Below are 16,795 nucleotides of genomic sequence, written 5' to 3'. Positions count from 1 at the left end.
GTAAGGACAGAGGGAGACGCAGATGACAGGTCGTCGGTGGGTGACCAGACGCGTGCACCTGCCAGCCACCGCTGGGGCTGAGCGCGGGCCCCCGCTACGTCCCCAAAGCACCCCTCCTGCCCCCCTCGGGAGCCCGTGCGCGGGGGCCGGCGGGAGGAATCCGCGTCCGGAGCCCACTCGGGCTGAAGGCAGGGCTGCAGGGCGGCGGGTGGAGCTGCCTGGTTACCGTGTCTCTCTGTCCAGCAGAACCCTGACATGGAGGTAGATGAGAACGGGACTCTGGACCTCAGCATGAACAAGCCACGGCCGCGGGAGAGCTGCTGCCCGGTCCTGACGCCCCTGGAGCCCATGTCCCCCCAGCAGCAGGCGGTGATGGGCAGCCGGTGCTTCCAGCTCGGGGAGGATGACTGCTGGGAGCTGCCCGTGGACTACACCAAGATGAAGCCCCGCAGGGCGGACGGGGGCGACGCCAGCGAGGTCCCCGTACGTGCCCCTCACCCGCCAGCCGGCTCGGGGTGTGGGATGGGATGTCGGTGGGCACGCTTAGTGTGGCCTCCGTGGCCTGGGGCCGACAGCACACTCCACCGACCATTCACCGATGGGGCAAAACAAACCACACGCTCTTTTCAACGATGAATCTTATTTTCTAACAAGCATACTCTGTTGCAAACGATTTCTCTAAGGAAATAGGTAAACAGCAGGCTGGTCCGCTTTCCTGGGTGACATATTGCTATGAGGGCTGATTCCCATTGCAGAGAGAGAATTAGAACGTCTTCGGTTCTTGCACGTGCATGAGCTGGCCCTCGGACACTGAGGACAGCGTCTGTCCTCCAAGAACCTAAAATACTCAGAGGAGTGTATACCCCAGCCCTGAAAAAAAAAATCATTTTAGTGCCTAAAATCACCTAAATCGTTGTCGAGCACAGTATTACCAAACACCTATGTCACGAACATATTTTTGAAGTGGAGATCTGTGATCCGAAAATAGAGCTTTCCTGGGGAAACTTTCCTAAGCCAAATGGCACGAGGTAAAGGAAAGACTAACCCCTCATTTATGTAGAAAATATTTTGAGTGTTCCCAGACCCCAAAACTCAGCTCTCCAGCTTTTCTGAACCTTGGGACTCCCCTTGCTAACAGATGCACCCACAACCTGAGATGACGCCCAGAGGTGCCCAGACGTAGCCCAGAGCTCTGGAGCCGGGCGCCGAGGCGGAGCGTGGTCTCGGAGCAGGTGCCCGGCGGGGCTGCGCCCGCAGCTTGCCGCAAAACCAGCACCGGACGCTCTTCTCCCTCCTTGCCTTTTTTCTGTAAAAGCAAAACTCCTCTTTGGGTGTCTGTCCGTTAGCAAAAGCAGGTTCCAAAGGGGTCTTTCCAGCCAAGTGGTGTGTGTGGTGAGGTCTTGAACGGTGGGGGACACCTGGAGTTGTTATAATGTTCACGTTCGAGTTGCTAAAATAGTTAAAATACCCTTTAGCCTAAGAAAAGAAATGAAGAAAAGCTTGTTCTTTATTGTACTGGCTTTTTCTCCAGTGTTCCACTCTGGAAATTATGACATCTTCTTTATTCACTGAAAAATGAAAATCCTCCTTGAATACAATAGGGAGACCACCATCAAAGCACTAGCTCCTCACAGAAACAAGGAAGCGCAGAAAAGGGGAACATTAGCTCTTTGTGGGAATTGGCAGGAAAGGCACCTGGTTATAAGGCCATTACATCTTAAAGCCTATTATCTTTATTCTTCAAATTGATTTAAGTATCCAGGCATTGCGGAAGAATAGAGTCTGAGCGGCAAGGTAAATTCCAAAGTATTCTTTTCTCTCCCACGGTGTTAAGTCACTGCCACCAAACAAGGCGTGGCGGTTGAGTCTCTGAATTTACTTTAATTAAAATTAAGGTCTCCTAAATCGACAGGAGTATTGCCGTCATACAGACTGTCCCGGAAGCAGGCGCTGCACCTGGGTAGTCACGAGGCACGTCTGCTGAGTCCCGCCACCTGTAGGAGCCTCGTAGTTACTTCTACCAGAAGTAGACACTTGTTCTGAGAAAGAAAATACTGCATAAGAATAGTCGGGAACCACGGCATTAATCCCAGGTGGTCTTGCCTTCCGTGGGGCCCAACGCACGCGTGCAGAAAGCTTCCCGGGGGTTGGGAGAAGCTCTGAGTGCCTTTAGGGTTCGCGTGAAGCTGTGCAGGGCGGTGCTGTAGGGGAGCGTTGAACGCCGGCAGGTGCTTACTGGACAGTGAATCAGAAACACCAGCTACCCAGTGTCTGGTTCCAAACCCACCATCTGCCCCGTATACGTGCCCCGCCCCCCGACAGGTGTGAATCTAGACGCTTAGAGCAGTTGGTGAGCAATTGAGGTCCACTCTGGAGAAGATGCTCTTTGAACAGAGTCCAGCTTTGTCCTTTCAGAAGGGGCCTCACCGGGACACGGGTGTGGAATGGTTTAACGGGCACGGTCGGTTGGAAGAGGAGGAAAGCGCGGGGTGGCCGGCGCCGCTGGGGGACGCGGCTGTGGCCTGCGGGTCGCGCGGTCACCTGTCCGGCCCTGAAGCTGTGTTTTGCCTGCAGCCGGAAGACTTGGACCCGTTCCAGGAGGCTCTGGAGGAGAGAAGGTACCCGGGAGAGGTGACCATCCCCAGCCCCAAGCCCAAGTACCCCCAGTGCAAGGAGAGCAAGAAGGACTTAATAACGTAAGCATAACTGCAGGTGACATGGCTGCTCTTAACTGTCCCTTTCTTTGGCTTATTCTTAAAAACCGATCTGTACATGCCTTGCCGTTGGAGCATGCGACGTTCGCAGCACATAAATGTCTCGAGCTGCCAGTTCAGTGGAGCGGGAGGCCATGTGGCTCGCTTGCTCCCGGGACGCTCTGTGTGATGGAGACGCCTTTGCCATGTGGTCGTGCGTTTTTGCAGCTTCCCCTCAGGGCGCCTAAACCCCCTTGCAGACATTGCAGCTAAACTGGAAACAATGAAACGTTCTTAAAGTCTTTTTTTTTTTTTTAAACATACTTACTATTTTGGCTGTTCTTGTTTTTGTTTGGTGGCAGATGTCCAACACCAAGGTGTGATGGGAGTGGTCATGTGACTGGTAATTACGCCTCACATAGAAGGTGTGACTTCATTTTTCTCATGGTGGATTTTGTCTTTTCAATTTATTGTTTTCAGCTTACCTCAACAATGCTGTCAAAGTGCAAACGTCGAATTACGTGTCAACCCTCTAAGTGCTATATGTTGACCCACGAAAGCACGCTCCCTGGCGTGTCGTACGGTGTCCTTTAGATGCAGGCAGACTGCCTCGATTCGGAACACTTTTCACAAACATTTAAGCCGAGGAGCGCAAATTCTTTTATATTATCCTACAAAAACTGTTTATTAACAGACACATTTTCTTCCAAGAAGAAAATCATACAAAAAAAAAAACAAAATAAAACAAAACAAAATGAAAAAAAAAACAAAAAAATTCAATATACAGCACTTGCCCCATCGCTTTTCTGCATTAAACTTTTTAGTTTCAATTTTATGTTGTGTTTGTCCGGGAGCGTCAGCTGGCGGGAGCGGCTACTCACCTGACTCTTCTGGCCTGTCTTACAGTCTATCGGGCTGCCCCCTCGCCGACAAAAGCATTCGAAGCATGCTGGCCACCAGCTCACAAGAACTCAAGTAAGATTTCATGAAAATCGTTCTTTTAAGACTCTGTTCACCTAGTAGTCACAAAACGGATGTGTCATATGTAAACAAAAGTGTCTTTAAAAAAAAAAAAAAAAAAACAAAGCACCTGTGCACGCAGCGCCTCCACAGCACACACGACCGGGTCCTCGGGACGTTGGTCACCTTTCTGGACAGTCTCTCCGCCTCTTCCCTCTCATTTGTCTCTAGTGCTTTCATGCCATAGCTTCTCTATCCTGGATTTTCTAAGGCATAAGTAGCTTCCGTCCTGATATGCACACACATGGGAGGGGAGTTGGACAAAGGTCCTCAGACTTAGGAAGCGACTGTAACCTAAACAGTGAAAAATTTATTTTTTTTTAGAAGTCAGTAATTAACATAAGTATTTAAAATATGGGCATTTAAATAGCACTAGTAATAAAAAAAAAAAAAAAGGAAAAACCTCACCACGATAATAGCTACCTCCCTATGTATGCTGTGGTCGTAGTTGCAAAGACTAGGTCACGATTACTGCCGCACTCGTGGGCACACCAGGCACTGCCCGGCACTCAGACACACCTCCCTCCAGCCACTGGCTCCCCTCCTCCCCATGCCTATAACTTTGTATTTTAAGTATAAATCTGATCACTCACATTTATAGCACCAGACTAAGGTTTCTCTTCTTTGTACATACAGAACCACATGCAGCTCCCATGTAGGTTTTGGAAGGAGTCAGTACCAGCCCTAGAAGGCGCCTGAAAGCCTTCGGTGCTCTAGTCCGAGGAGGTGTAGGGTGCATGTCAGGGAAGAAGGGCGACACCTGAAAGACGTTTCATGACATAATGAGAACCAAGAGCCCCAAGTAATGATTTTTTTAAATTCCTGACATTTTATAAATATCATCATGTCCAACTTGCTTGGCTTCCGATTTTGTTTGGAAACTGCTTTATTACCAATGTAGGAAAAATGCTCCTTCAAGACCCTGTTTGATTCCCTTCCCAAGGATTCCACCCCACATCCCATCCCGCTGCGATAGACCAGGGCTGTCTCGGAGTCTAGGGCTCTGTTTCACATCATGTCATTTTTTACAGGATCCCTGTCCAAGGCCCTAGTGCCATAGATCACCTGCTCATGTTCAGTGACCTCCTGAACTAGCCCTTCCATCACAAGACTCTTGGCGTTTTCTTCATGGCGTGTAAACACCCGGAGGGCATCCTCTTACTTAAAGTCTGTAGTGTCATCCACGCAGTGCCTAATGGACAAATAGCTTTTAGAACCTCAAAGCGGACAGACTTAGCAAGAACAACTCAACCCACTTTGTTAAGACATCTTTTTTCATGGCTTAAACCCATACTTCCCTCACGATCAAATGTGATTAACTGCACTTGGGACGTGGCCAACACATCAGACCATGGCAACTTTCCTTTGAATTTCTTGATGAGGAACACTTTGCAAAAGTTTGGCATATATCCAGTTCCAGCAGGCCAGCCGTAACCAAGACGTAGCCTTTGTGCAACTGGTATCTAGGACTGCTTCTAACTGGTTAGCATCTCAACACCCTCAGAGACCAGAGTAGTTTTCTGAGGGGTCTAGCTGTTGCTGGTGTTCATCCCTTGACTTTGGGCTTAGAAGTTGGTGTTGACTCGAAGTTCCAAGCAGAGCTGCCACTTCTCCGGTTCCAGCACTTTCTTCTTCTCTTCTTTCATCATCTTGGAAGATGGTGTGATGGTCCTCACCATCCACATCTTCAGCGGGAGGTGGTTGGCCTTCGCGTCCTCCAGGGCAGTGCTGGAGTGGTCCATTCTCTCCATCCTGCCTCTTCCTGGATGGGAGAACTTGCCTTCGAAGAGGGGTGGCCTTTTCCTAATCGTGGTTGATCTAAAAGCCATACTCATTTGTAAACTTGTCTTTGCAACAAGTAAATCCCGTTTTGATTGATCCTTTCTGAGAAATCTAAACTTGACCAATTTTCCGAAATGGTCCCTTTTTATTGGTGAAGCTACAGGTTCCAATTAAACGTCTGCTATTAAAAAGTCTAATATTTAAATGACTGCTTTTTACTTGATGATGAGTCTTTCTGAACGGAGGAAACCATAGATTACAACATTTTTTTTTCCCTTTAACCTCTTAATTGATGAGAACTCTCTATTTGTTGTTACTTTTAATCAGAGTCACGAAGGCCTTTTAGGTGGTTTTTCCTGCATGGGAGCATAGGTTGATCCCATAAAGATCTACAGCTGCTTTCTCTAGAATAGTCCCACGTGTGCCCTTCTCAGTAGATGCTTCTCGAGGTTTGGGCAATCCCTGCTGCAGCAGCCGCTCATGTGACAGAGTGAAATCACACTATTCATTGTAGGTGAACAATTTCGGCTTCTTCATAAGGACATATTAGATGGGGGGTCCCGGTAACCTCCAAAAAAGTTCTCTATTGTGGAATTTCCTGGAAATATTCCTCTTGTCACATTTAACACTGGATTTTTATAGTGGGCCATTAACAGGACGTTCTTGATCATGGATAGATGAGTTGTGTCGGATAAAGTCTTGGTCTTGGATCCTCAAACCTCTTAAACTTCCTGAGATAACATTTTACTCTGATCTTACCCAGGGCAACACATTTGGGATGTTCTTAAAAAGAAGTGGATAATTTTATGCCTAACTATGTACAATATGTAAGCTGAAAATGTATTAAAATTCAGTGTGTACGTGAATACCATTCAAACTCCGGAGCTACCGCGTTCCTTGGTCCCTGGCCCATGTGGTGTAGACTACACAGTTCAGGGGCTCAGGGGGAAGCAGCAGGCAGGCCAGGAAAGCTGGTGCGGCGAGCAGACCGTTTCGGGTTGATGTGCTGTGTGTCACACGCATGTCCTGTGAACCTTCCTCCCCCGCGCCCTGCGGGTCCGAGCGTGACACCCACTGAGGCCCTGGGGCCAGAGCCCTGCGGGTTGGGGGAGGGGCGGAGAGCGCCGCTCAGTTTTAAATGGTCTTTTGGGAAGACTGTCTGCCCAACAAGAGCTCTGATTCTGAAGGGGGAGGTTTCTTCTCTAAAAATTCCGTTTGCTAAGATGACCTGAAAGGAGCAACGGGAAAGAGCTTGCAAGTCACTTCAAAGGGTTGCCATCCTCTTTTTTTTTTGAGAAACCGCGTCCTCCTGCCAGGAGCGCTCCTGCCTCCAGACATCGCTGTAGACACGGGCATGATGTAGGTGCTTTAGCCATCTGAGGCTCCAATTTAAGCCAAATCAAAACCGATTTCAATCAGAGGCAATTAGCTCTAAAAACAGGCCCCCAAATTGGCTTCCATTTATACTTTGGTTGGCCAAATTTAGATACCTCTTTATTATTCGGATCTTTATCTCACGCAGCCCGGTTCCTGCCTCCAGTGAGCTCCGAGTGGAGGAGTAGAGGATGGCTCCACCTTTACTTCTTGGTGTTTGAACCTGGGTGTCGTTACCACGGGCGGGGGCCCTACGTGTTGGCTCCCTGCCCCTTGGAGGGCTCTCCTATGGACCCTGGAGCCTCGGGCATCTGTCCTGGGCACTTTCACCCGAGACACAGATGGCCTTTAGTGACATGTGCCCCAACACTCTTTTTTTCAACTTGGCTACATTTATTTAAATCAAGAATTAAAAATTTTGACCTTGGGCCTCAATATGACTTTGCTCTAAAAGCTCCTTGTTTCTGGAATTTGCTAGGGCTTATTTTTGTAGGCAGTAGGAGGATTATTTACCAGGATCTCACGGAGCCGGCTCATCTGGCAGCTCCCATTGTTCACCAAGCAGGAAGTTCACCCACTTTCACTGCACACCAGCTCTTAGACATAATCCTCATTTCTCTAATCTTTCGCCTTCACACTTTACAATAGTAAATCCACAGGACTTGGTGAATTAGCGCTGCCCTCGACTCGGGCCCGGCTCCTTTAGCGGGGGGGCCGTGTCCTTATCTGGAGGGGCGGCCACCGCTGAGTGAGCCCCGCTTCTGGGTGTCGGGAAGGGTGGCGGGGCTGTGGCCCTCCGCACTGGGGGCAGGCACGACGCATGCCGTCTTCCCCTTCAAAGAATGCTCCCAGGACCCCTCGTTTCGGTTCTCAAATTCATTTTGTTGTGCATAGTCCCGGCGGCTGGGAACGCAGAGCGGGAGCTGGGATGCGTGTGGCCGGCGGGGGCAGGGGCGGGGGGCAGGAGCCCCCCTACACCCAGCGGGGCGCCCTGAAGAGCCGGGGTGTCCCACTCAGAGGGCAAGTGACAGTTTACAAGGGGCCTCTGCACGCGCCGCCTCCTCGGGGAGAAGCGCAGGCAGGGTCAGGCTATTTTCTGGGTGTGGACGCCGCGGGATGGGTGGTTAGGTGGCTCAGCGTGGACCCACAGGCTGTGCGGGGGCAGTGACACTCTCGGACGGACGCCTTCTCCCCTCGCCACAGCACCTGCCCAGATGGTGGCCGGGGGCTGAGCCTCGGTGATGGAGGCTGGAAGGTGCTGGGCCGTCACAGCCAGACACACGGCCGCTCTCCCCTCCCAGTGCCCCCCGGACGCACCATCTACACACAGAACACCCAGGGCTGCTTGGCCACCAGCTGGGCACCGCTACCCGGGGGCATGTCGTGTGTCCCCCAGGTCCCCTGGGGAGCCTACCTCAGCACATAGGCTGCAACAACCATAGAAGGTTCATGAGGCCCGCTCCGTAGCATGTTTTTAAAATATCCTAAGAAATACATCCTGTTGCACATGGATTTTTTATTTTATTGTAATAAGTAGGACTGATTTAAAATAAGTGAAATATAAGAAACATAGGTAAGCACAGTAAAGCAAGACTTCTAAAATGAGTGTTTGAGGATGACTCCAGTCACATACAAGCACACAACACACACGGATGAACACACCCACGGATGGACACATGGATAAACACACATAGGAATGGATTCCCACATGGATGTGCACACAGATGAATGCACACAGATGAACACACATGGTGAGCACACATGGATGGACATGCACACAGATGGACATGCACACGGATGAACACACAGATTGAACATGCACATGGGTGAACACACATGGGTATACACACAGAGGGATGAACACACACAGATGAACGGCCATGGATGAACATGCACACGGATAAACACATAAGTGAACACACATTTGGATGAACATGCACACGGATGAACACATGCATGGATGAACACACGGATGAACACACCCACAGATGGGCACATGGATAAACACACGTAGGGATGGATACCCACATAGATGTGCACACAGATGAACACACATGGTGAGCACACACATGGGTGAACAAACACACGGACGAACATCCACATGGATTTACACACAGGGATGAACACATAGATGAACGGACATAGATGAACATGCACACAGATAAACACACAGGTGAAGACACATTTGGATGAACATGTACATGGATGAACACATGCATGGATGAACACCTGGATGAACACACCCATGGATGGACATATGGATAAACACACATAGGGATGGATACCCACATAGATGTGCACACAGATGAATGCACATGGATGAACACACATGGTGAGCACACATGGATGAACAAACACATGGATGGACATGCACACGGATGAACACACATGGATAAACACAGAGGTGAACACACATGATGAACATGCACACGGATGAACACACGTGGTGACCACACACATGGGTGAACACAAAGACGACCACACACACAAATGACAGGTCCAGGAAGCTGTGCTCCTCAGGTCCCGGCTCATGGAGACTCCCATCCGGGGAAGGGTCACCAGACCAGAAAGGCTTTTGCTTCCCTCTGTCTCTGGAGCCCTGACGCCGCCACCATCAGCACTGCAGGGTGGGCCTCGCTGGCCGCGTCCTCAGCTTCGGCCGCTCTAGCTCAGCCCCTGCTGTGAGCCCCTCCTCCTGGTGGTCAGCATTACACCCACATGATTAAGTGGGCGTCTCTGGTGTTCAGACTTGGGGTCACATGTTAGCAACTTCACCTCACTGTGTCCACACGCAAACCAACTGGGAGCAAAAGCAAAAGAAACCTTCGGCGTCCCACCCACTTGATAACGTGATCCGTGCGTTCCAGAAGCACACGTGGGGCTCCCCAGCGCCAGGTGACTCACAGGGCGGGTGGTCTGCGCTTGGTCCGTTTACGTCTCAGCGTCTTTCGGGTTTGGTGCACGTTACAGAAAAATTCAGAGTAAAAAATCAGGCTGACGGCATCCAAGGGAAGTGTGGGGTGAGGTTTAACAACCTAGACACCCTGTTTTTCTAAGTTCCTTGTGCAAAATACACTAAAGAGCCGAGTCTGTCCCTTCAGTGGGGAGCACGGTAAAGCCTTCTGGGCCTCGGGGTCCCGGTCCCTGAAATGGGACAGTCCCAGGAGCAGACACAGAGTAGATGTTCAGTAACATCCACACACAAGAACCCCGTGGCCCTATCTATCATGTCGGAGTTTATGGAAATATTAACCAGAGCTCAGAGGAGGACATACCCGTGAATCAGACGCTTCCTCAATGACTTTGTATCCGTGGCTTTTTATGATGTCCCAGAAATAAGGACTTTCATTCACCCCAACTCAGCAAGCCTCTAGCTTTGGAGGACTTCACCCGCCCTTGAACTCAAACAGGAAACGGTGCCGCGGTCACGCTGGTCAGGAGGTCTGGGGAGCCCCTCGGACCCCGCATGTGCGCGCCCCTTCCTCGCTGGCCGAGCTGTGTGTGTATTCTGCAGCCCGTCGCCCCATGCCGGTCTGTGCCCACACTCGGTGCTCACCCGCGGCCACGGACGGGGCCACCCAGACACCCCCTAGGACTCTGGATGGAAGCTCGAACTGTGACATCTCCGGGGAACCACAAGCCCCGCTAGTTCGTTCAGTCGCTTGTTGCTTGTCCTCGGCGTCTGTCCTCAAGGAACTCAGGGTATCTTTTAACACAGACCAAAAAGAACAGAGAAAGCGTTCCATCCAGAGCATCGGGAGGACGGGGAGCAAAGGGGAGACACAGGCGGTCGGGGCGGGGGCAGCAGGGAGGGCACGGGGCCAGCAGGCGGGGTTTCGGGGTCTCGGGGTCTCGGGGCCACGGGCTTGCTTGGAGGCCCGGCTCAGGCAACGGGGGTAACTGTGGGCAGCAAAGCCCGCTCCTCGCCAGCGACCGGGGGGCTTGCTGTGTGGCTCACCGGCCACCGGCCTGGTCTGCGGTCCTCCCGGCTACGCTCGCTGTGTTGTGGCTTCGCGGCTGTGCTGTGCTTGACCAGAGTCGGAACCCCTGCATCCTTCCCGGGGTGGGGACCCTAATGTGCGAGGTCATCACAAACTGACTTTGAGGGTTTTATGCCTTTTGTTGTCACAAACCGGGGGTGGGGGGCGGGGGAGGGTGGGTATCTTTAAATCCAGAATGAGGCCTAGGAAGAGGTTCCCTATGAAATTTTTCTTAGCATTCATTCCCCCATCTTGGAATGATGAAACATTTAATCAGACCTCAGAAAGCATGAGCTTTCTGCTTATTTCTGAACAAAGAGTAATTTGTCATCTAATCAACGATAAAATACGAATTATTCAAAAATTATCCTTTGAAAAAAATCTATTTTTTTTTACTCCGGATTAGAATTACTGCTCTTTATAAAATACGCAGCGTATTTGGTGCATATGAACAGAGAAAAACAATATTCTCCTTGCAATTCTTAACATTGCAGTTTTAAAGGTATTTAAAATATATTTGCAAATATGTGTGTGTGTAATATATGTTACAATGTGCTCACATGCATATGTTGTGAGTGTCTGTGTCTGTCGTCGTCTGCGTGGCGAGGCCGGGTTCGAACCTGGACGTATTTCCTTTCACGAAGCACACTGAACCCTCTGAGTCTTCATCGTATGTTATATCTGGTTAAATTTGGCCTCTTGTAATTATTGGGAATTTGGCTCCATTTTCTTCTCATCCCTGGCTCCCCGGGGGAGATTCAGAGTGAGGACTACCCCCGCATCGGGAGCCCCACATCGGCACCGACCCCCAGACCCTGAGCTGCGCGAGAAGCCAGCTTCTTCGGGGAAAACCTCTGGCTGGGAAAGACTGGGTTACATCAGCCTTTAATTGTAAATTTGAGGTTTTATTTCAGCAAACAGTTCACTAATTTATAGTTCCCTAGAGCAAAATGAACAAAATTGGAAATAAAGTAGATGTTCCCTTCGGGAAATTATTGACAGGGATTTGGGAGGGCTTTTTTTTTTTTTTTTTTTTTTCCTGGCAATTTCAGGAGACAGAACCATTCTCTGTGGTTTCCCTCCTGCTTGGGAAGACAGGCTCTGAAGGGCTGGCGGGGCCTCGAGGTGGACCAGGGAGCGGAACCGCTCGCAACCTCACCTGTCCGAGCCTTTATTCCAAAATGTGGCCTGTGATCTTCCAGGAGCGACAGTTCGTGGGAAATCACATCTCGTCCCTCGTGTTCTTCTGTTGTGGTTTCACAGGAGGAGCCAAGTGCCTGGTGCAAGTGAAATCCGTGTCGTGGTCTGTGTCGTCTCCAGGCTCTACAGGGGCTTCTCTACCGCAGTTAGGGAACAGAGACACACGGTCTGCCTTCAAAGAGGGTCCGTGAATATGGGAACCGTGTCAAGACAGGAGAAATCCCAGGCTTATCTGATTTTTTTAGGGCAGAGAAAAAAAAACATTCCATGCAAATAGTTTCTAATAATCAAAATGGAAGTGTAATTTGGCCTCACGGAATGAGTGTCACGGGGCCGTGCAGCAGAACTCGCTGGGGCAGCGGAAACACGCGAGACCCGTGCCGTCCAGCTCGGCAGCCGCAGCCCCCCGCACCCCTGCGGCCGGGAAATGGGCTCCTGGGGCGCTCCCTGTGCTCGTTCTAACTGGAACGGTCGTGGGGGCCAAGTGGATGTCCCTCTCGGACAGCGCCGCATACAACCCCCAGCTCCGTTTATATTGTCCTTTATATATATTTTTTACTTTATCCTTTATCCTAATAAACACTCAGGAATATCTTATTCCTACAACTAAAAAGCTTTTTCTTTTTTTTTTTTAGCATCTGGTTACTCAACATTCTTGTTTCATTTTTAAGCCATAGACAAGTAGGGCGATCTTTTTATATTTACCTACTGACCTCTTTTTTTGGAATCTAATGCCATGTGTAGATTGATTAAGGCTAAACACGACATAAATTTCGCAGGGTACCTATTTCCAGAATGGAGTAGGACCTGCAAGCTGCACAGACCCCACTGCTGGGGATCATTAGAGTAACATTCATTCTCAGTCAGGAGAAAGTCTGTCATGGTTATTTTAAAAATATATTCAACTTTATTACTTTCAAACTTGTACAGAAACTCAAATTTGATTAAGCAGGTGTTATCAAAGAGAGGTCCTTAGGCCACCTTCTTTAGGGACTAAATAAACCTGGCTTATAATTAGCACATGCATTATTAATACTTGGGGCTTTAAAGTTGTTAGAAGCCTGTTTGCCATTAGTATCTTAAATATTTCTCTTTCAACTTTGCTTATGCCGTTAATGAGCCTGCCTATAGAGGAGAGCTCGCCACGCGGAGGTGAGCCTCGGCCCTTGCCTGGCTCCAATTATCGTCAGTGTCTGCTTTCTGAAGACGTTGCTATAATGCACTTGCCGCGATCCAGGACACAAATAGGTGACTTGTTCCAGCCAATCTTCACTGTCCAGGCCGACAGAGGGCCCCCACCTCTGCTCTCATGCCCGGGTACCTGGGGGCATGGGCCCTGGACATTCGCCCTTCCTGCCGGGTCCCCGCATGGGTGTGGGGATGCCTGTCTCCCACTCCCACGGTGTGTACTCCCCATCGTCTCCCTCTGTGGTCACATACTGGTGGTATTTATGACATACTTTCTTTTTTTTTTTTAAGATTTTATTTTATTTATTCATGAGAGACACAGAGCGAGAGAGGCAGAGACACAGGCAGAGGGAGAAGCAGGGAGCCCAATGTGGGACTCGATCCCGGGTCTCCAGAATCAAGACCCAGGCTGCAGGCAGTGCTAAACCGCTGCACCACCGGGGCTGCCCTATGACATACTTTCATTCCATTAAGATAAAAATACAGGGGACGCATGAAATCACCCTCCTACTGGAACGTGGGTGCCCTTTTATCTAAGAGGGGAGAAGTGTGCTCTTAACAAGACAGAGAATTTCCTAACTATGAGCCCCCAAACCTGAAAGAGGAAAGAAAAGAAATAGGTACGTGTCCTCCTGGTCTCCACTGCTCGTATGAACCACAGTCTACCTGGGATCTTGAAGCCTGATGTTTGCTTGACATGTGGGTTGGATACTCTTATCTTAACAGCTGCACGGTGCTGCTGGGGTGGGAGGCCTTTGTGCAGCTTCCGTCCCACAAGAAGAAAGGAACCACAATGACCCCGGCCCTGGGAACCCAGGCCTCGGAAGCATGCAGGCCCCACCAGGGTGCTGTCGCCCTGGGGCTGGAACCTGGGCAGACCCCTCACAGGTCCACCACCGCCGTAGGTGGATCAAAGAGGGAAAGTGCTTGTAAAGCCTGACGACACAGGCCACGTGCATGCACTCTATTTTGTAGATGGTAACGCAGGGACTCTTCTCTAAGCTTTAAAAAATGGCAACAGGCAAAGGTGCTCTGCTGTTCGCCGTGATTTGCATGTAAGCCCCTGCTGCGTGGACCACAGCTCTGGTCTCCCGCACATGGCCCCAAACCAAGTCCCGGTGCCCCTCCATGGCTGGCCCCCGGGGCAACAGGGGGAACACAGCCCCCGCACACTTAGAGGGACGCTGGGGGGCAGGGGGGCAGGGCACAAGCAGAGGAGGAGGCTGAGCAGCTGCAGGGGTCAGACCCTATGAGGGCACAAGGGACCCCGCAGGACTCTGGGTCCCTCCTGACGGGGTCTGACACATGCTTCCAGTCACTGCAGCTGGCATGTGGGGACCACTTGCAGCATGGCCCCAGCAGCAGGGGGCAGGCGGGAGGTCCCGATGGCGGCCTAGGCTGGAGATAATGCAACAGTCCCTGTCAAGAGCATGGAGGGGACGAGAACAGCCAGATCCCTGGTGTCTCGGCAGCAGGGCAGCCGGCTTCGCGGGAGGAACAGGACATGGACCAAGGGCGTGAGCCTGGGCGAGAGACCCGCCCAAAGGCGCCCGGGGGCTGCCCTCTCCTAAAACGGGGGACGAGTCTCAGGGGACAGTCGGGCGTGCCCGGTGGGAAGCGTGTCTGAGCTGCCCACCCGGCGTCCATGCAGGGTGTGCAGAGTCGCGTGTCCGTGGGGCGAGGGGGAGGCAGGGCCGGAGCTCCTCCACAGAGAGACAGCATGGAAGCCTCTAGGCCGCATCGGCCTCCAGGAGCGAGTGCGGATGAAGAAAAAGGACTGCCCTGCTCAGCCCGCCTGCAAAGGGGCCGCAGCCCAGCGTCCGGGCGTGCACCTGCTCCAACGGTCAGCACGACGGGCCCCGATGCCCTTCTTGCCTCCCGGAAGTGAGCGCCGCTGTGAGACGTGGCCCCGACGCTGGCGCAGAGCATCCCTGCCCTTGGGGAAAGCCTGCAAAGCATCCACTGCGGCAGCCCCTGCAACCCTCACCGACAGGTACTTGCCCTGAACCTCAAAAATCACAACCGTACCCCTGACCTGCGAAGACAGCATAAGGCCATGGGGATCGAGACAGGATCCCAGCGATGTGTGCTCTGTAGGGCGTCACCACAGAGGCGGGACACCGCGGTCGGGCCTGCGTCCCTTTCCTGGACGGAATCCTCGGACGCCTCAGGCCAGCCTCGGGACGCATTGCTAGAAGGTCAAGAAACAGTTAAAAGGAGCGTCTCTCCATAAGGAGTCCCGGGCAGGAGGCGTCCACCCGGCTCCCCGCGAGTGCTGCCAGCTGCCTGGCCCCCGGGAGGGGCACTCGGAGCCCTGTCTCCACGGGGAAGAGCCCTGGTCTTACCTCTTACGGGAAGCAAAGGCTACCTTCATGGATCTGCAGACTCTTGCCCCCAGGGCTCCAGGGATGGAAATTGCATATTTCCTAATTCCTAAAATAATCATTTAAAAATACACCCACAGGTCATGGTACAAAAACCAGCCGACGCTGTGGCACAGGCACAGTCCCTGGGGAGGACCTTCCTGCCCTCTGCAAGGGCCTGCGGCGGCCAAGGTCAGCACTGCCCCAGGCTTTGGGCCGCTCCGTGGGGTCCTCCCACAGCGACCCTCCCCACCGCCCACTGTGCGTCTCTGGTTGCCGCCGTCGTGATGATGAGACCGGATGCTCCTCAAGCATGTGACCTGGGTCCCCAGCCTGTGGCATCTGCGTACATGATTCCATGGATGAGTCAGACTCATTGCTTGCATGACACGACCCTGTCGGGAGCCCCCGAGTCTGAAGGAGGCTGTTGGGGGGTCAGCATTGACCTGCGGGGTCCAGTCCCCCCCTTGGGAAGGGAGGCGGTGGGCGAGCTGGCCTGGAAGGAGCAGTTTGGACAGTCCCCAGCCCCAGGTGGGAAGGAGGCGGCACCAACCTATCGTGGGGACGGAGAAGCGGCCCAGGCGCAGCGTCAGTGGGCGACACCACCGTCCGGGTACCGGCCCGCGACGTGGTTGTGCGGCACGGAGGCGCAAACACAGCGGCAGGTGCAGGCGGCCTAGCGCGGGCCTCGCTCCACCCGACACACGCCGCACCCCCTACTCAGGACCATCTGATGCACGAGCGCAGGACAGAGGGAGCACATGGCTCCGCGGCCGCACCTGACGGCCGAGCCTCGGGAGCAGCACCGGCCCACTGTCCTGCTACGTCCACTTACATCGACTTACATCCACTTAAGCACCTTTTAAACTCTTCTTGGAGCAATACCTGGATTTTACGTGTTTTCAAGACCCCGGGGCCATTCGTGGAAGGAAAGGAGGCACGTGCGGTCATGCAGGGCCCGGGTCTCTCTCCAGGGACCCCTGAGAGGCCGGCCCACCCTCCCCCTCTGCCGGGCAGCTGGTCGCTTCTCTGCGTCCCCAGAGCACATGCGGTGTCCCCGACACCCTCCTCGTCACAGGCCATCCCGCCCCTGTGCCCCAGACAGAGCGAGACTGCAGAGGGTGGACGGCTTCAGGCTGTTTGGTCAGGACTTCCTGCACCACGCGGCCCCCAGGACTCGCTCTTCACACGGTCT

At 52.4% G+C, this 16,795-nt stretch overlaps 1 protein-coding gene across 26 annotated transcripts in view; it reads left to right on the top strand.

The window, feature by feature from the left end:
* Positions 1-16,795, top strand: part of MYT1L (myelin transcription factor 1 like) — a 404,498-nt gene that overhangs the window by 339,263 nt on the left and 48,440 nt on the right. For 20 of the 26 annotated variants that reach the window (XM_049095648.1, XM_035700367.2, XM_025454778.3 and 17 more), the window contains 4 exons: positions 244-483; positions 2,575-2,696; positions 3,056-3,118; positions 3,600-3,668. In XM_049095648.1, coding sequence (XP_048951605.1) covers positions 244-483; positions 2,575-2,696; positions 3,056-3,118; positions 3,600-3,668 — 494 coding nt within the window. The remainder of the gene's footprint in view (positions 1-243; positions 484-2,574; positions 2,697-3,055; positions 3,119-3,599; positions 3,669-16,795) is intronic. The other 6 variants (XM_049095658.1, XM_049095660.1, XM_049095659.1 and 3 more) reach the window with 3 other exon arrangements.

Source organism: Canis lupus, chromosome 17 (assembly GCF_003254725.2).
Source record: "Canis lupus dingo isolate Sandy chromosome 17, ASM325472v2, whole genome shotgun sequence".
In the NCBI taxonomy this organism is placed as follows: Eukaryota; Metazoa; Chordata; class Mammalia; order Carnivora; family Canidae; genus Canis; species Canis lupus.
The sequence above is the reverse complement of the archived record's forward strand: the minus strand, read 5'-3'. Positions and strand labels throughout refer to the sequence as shown.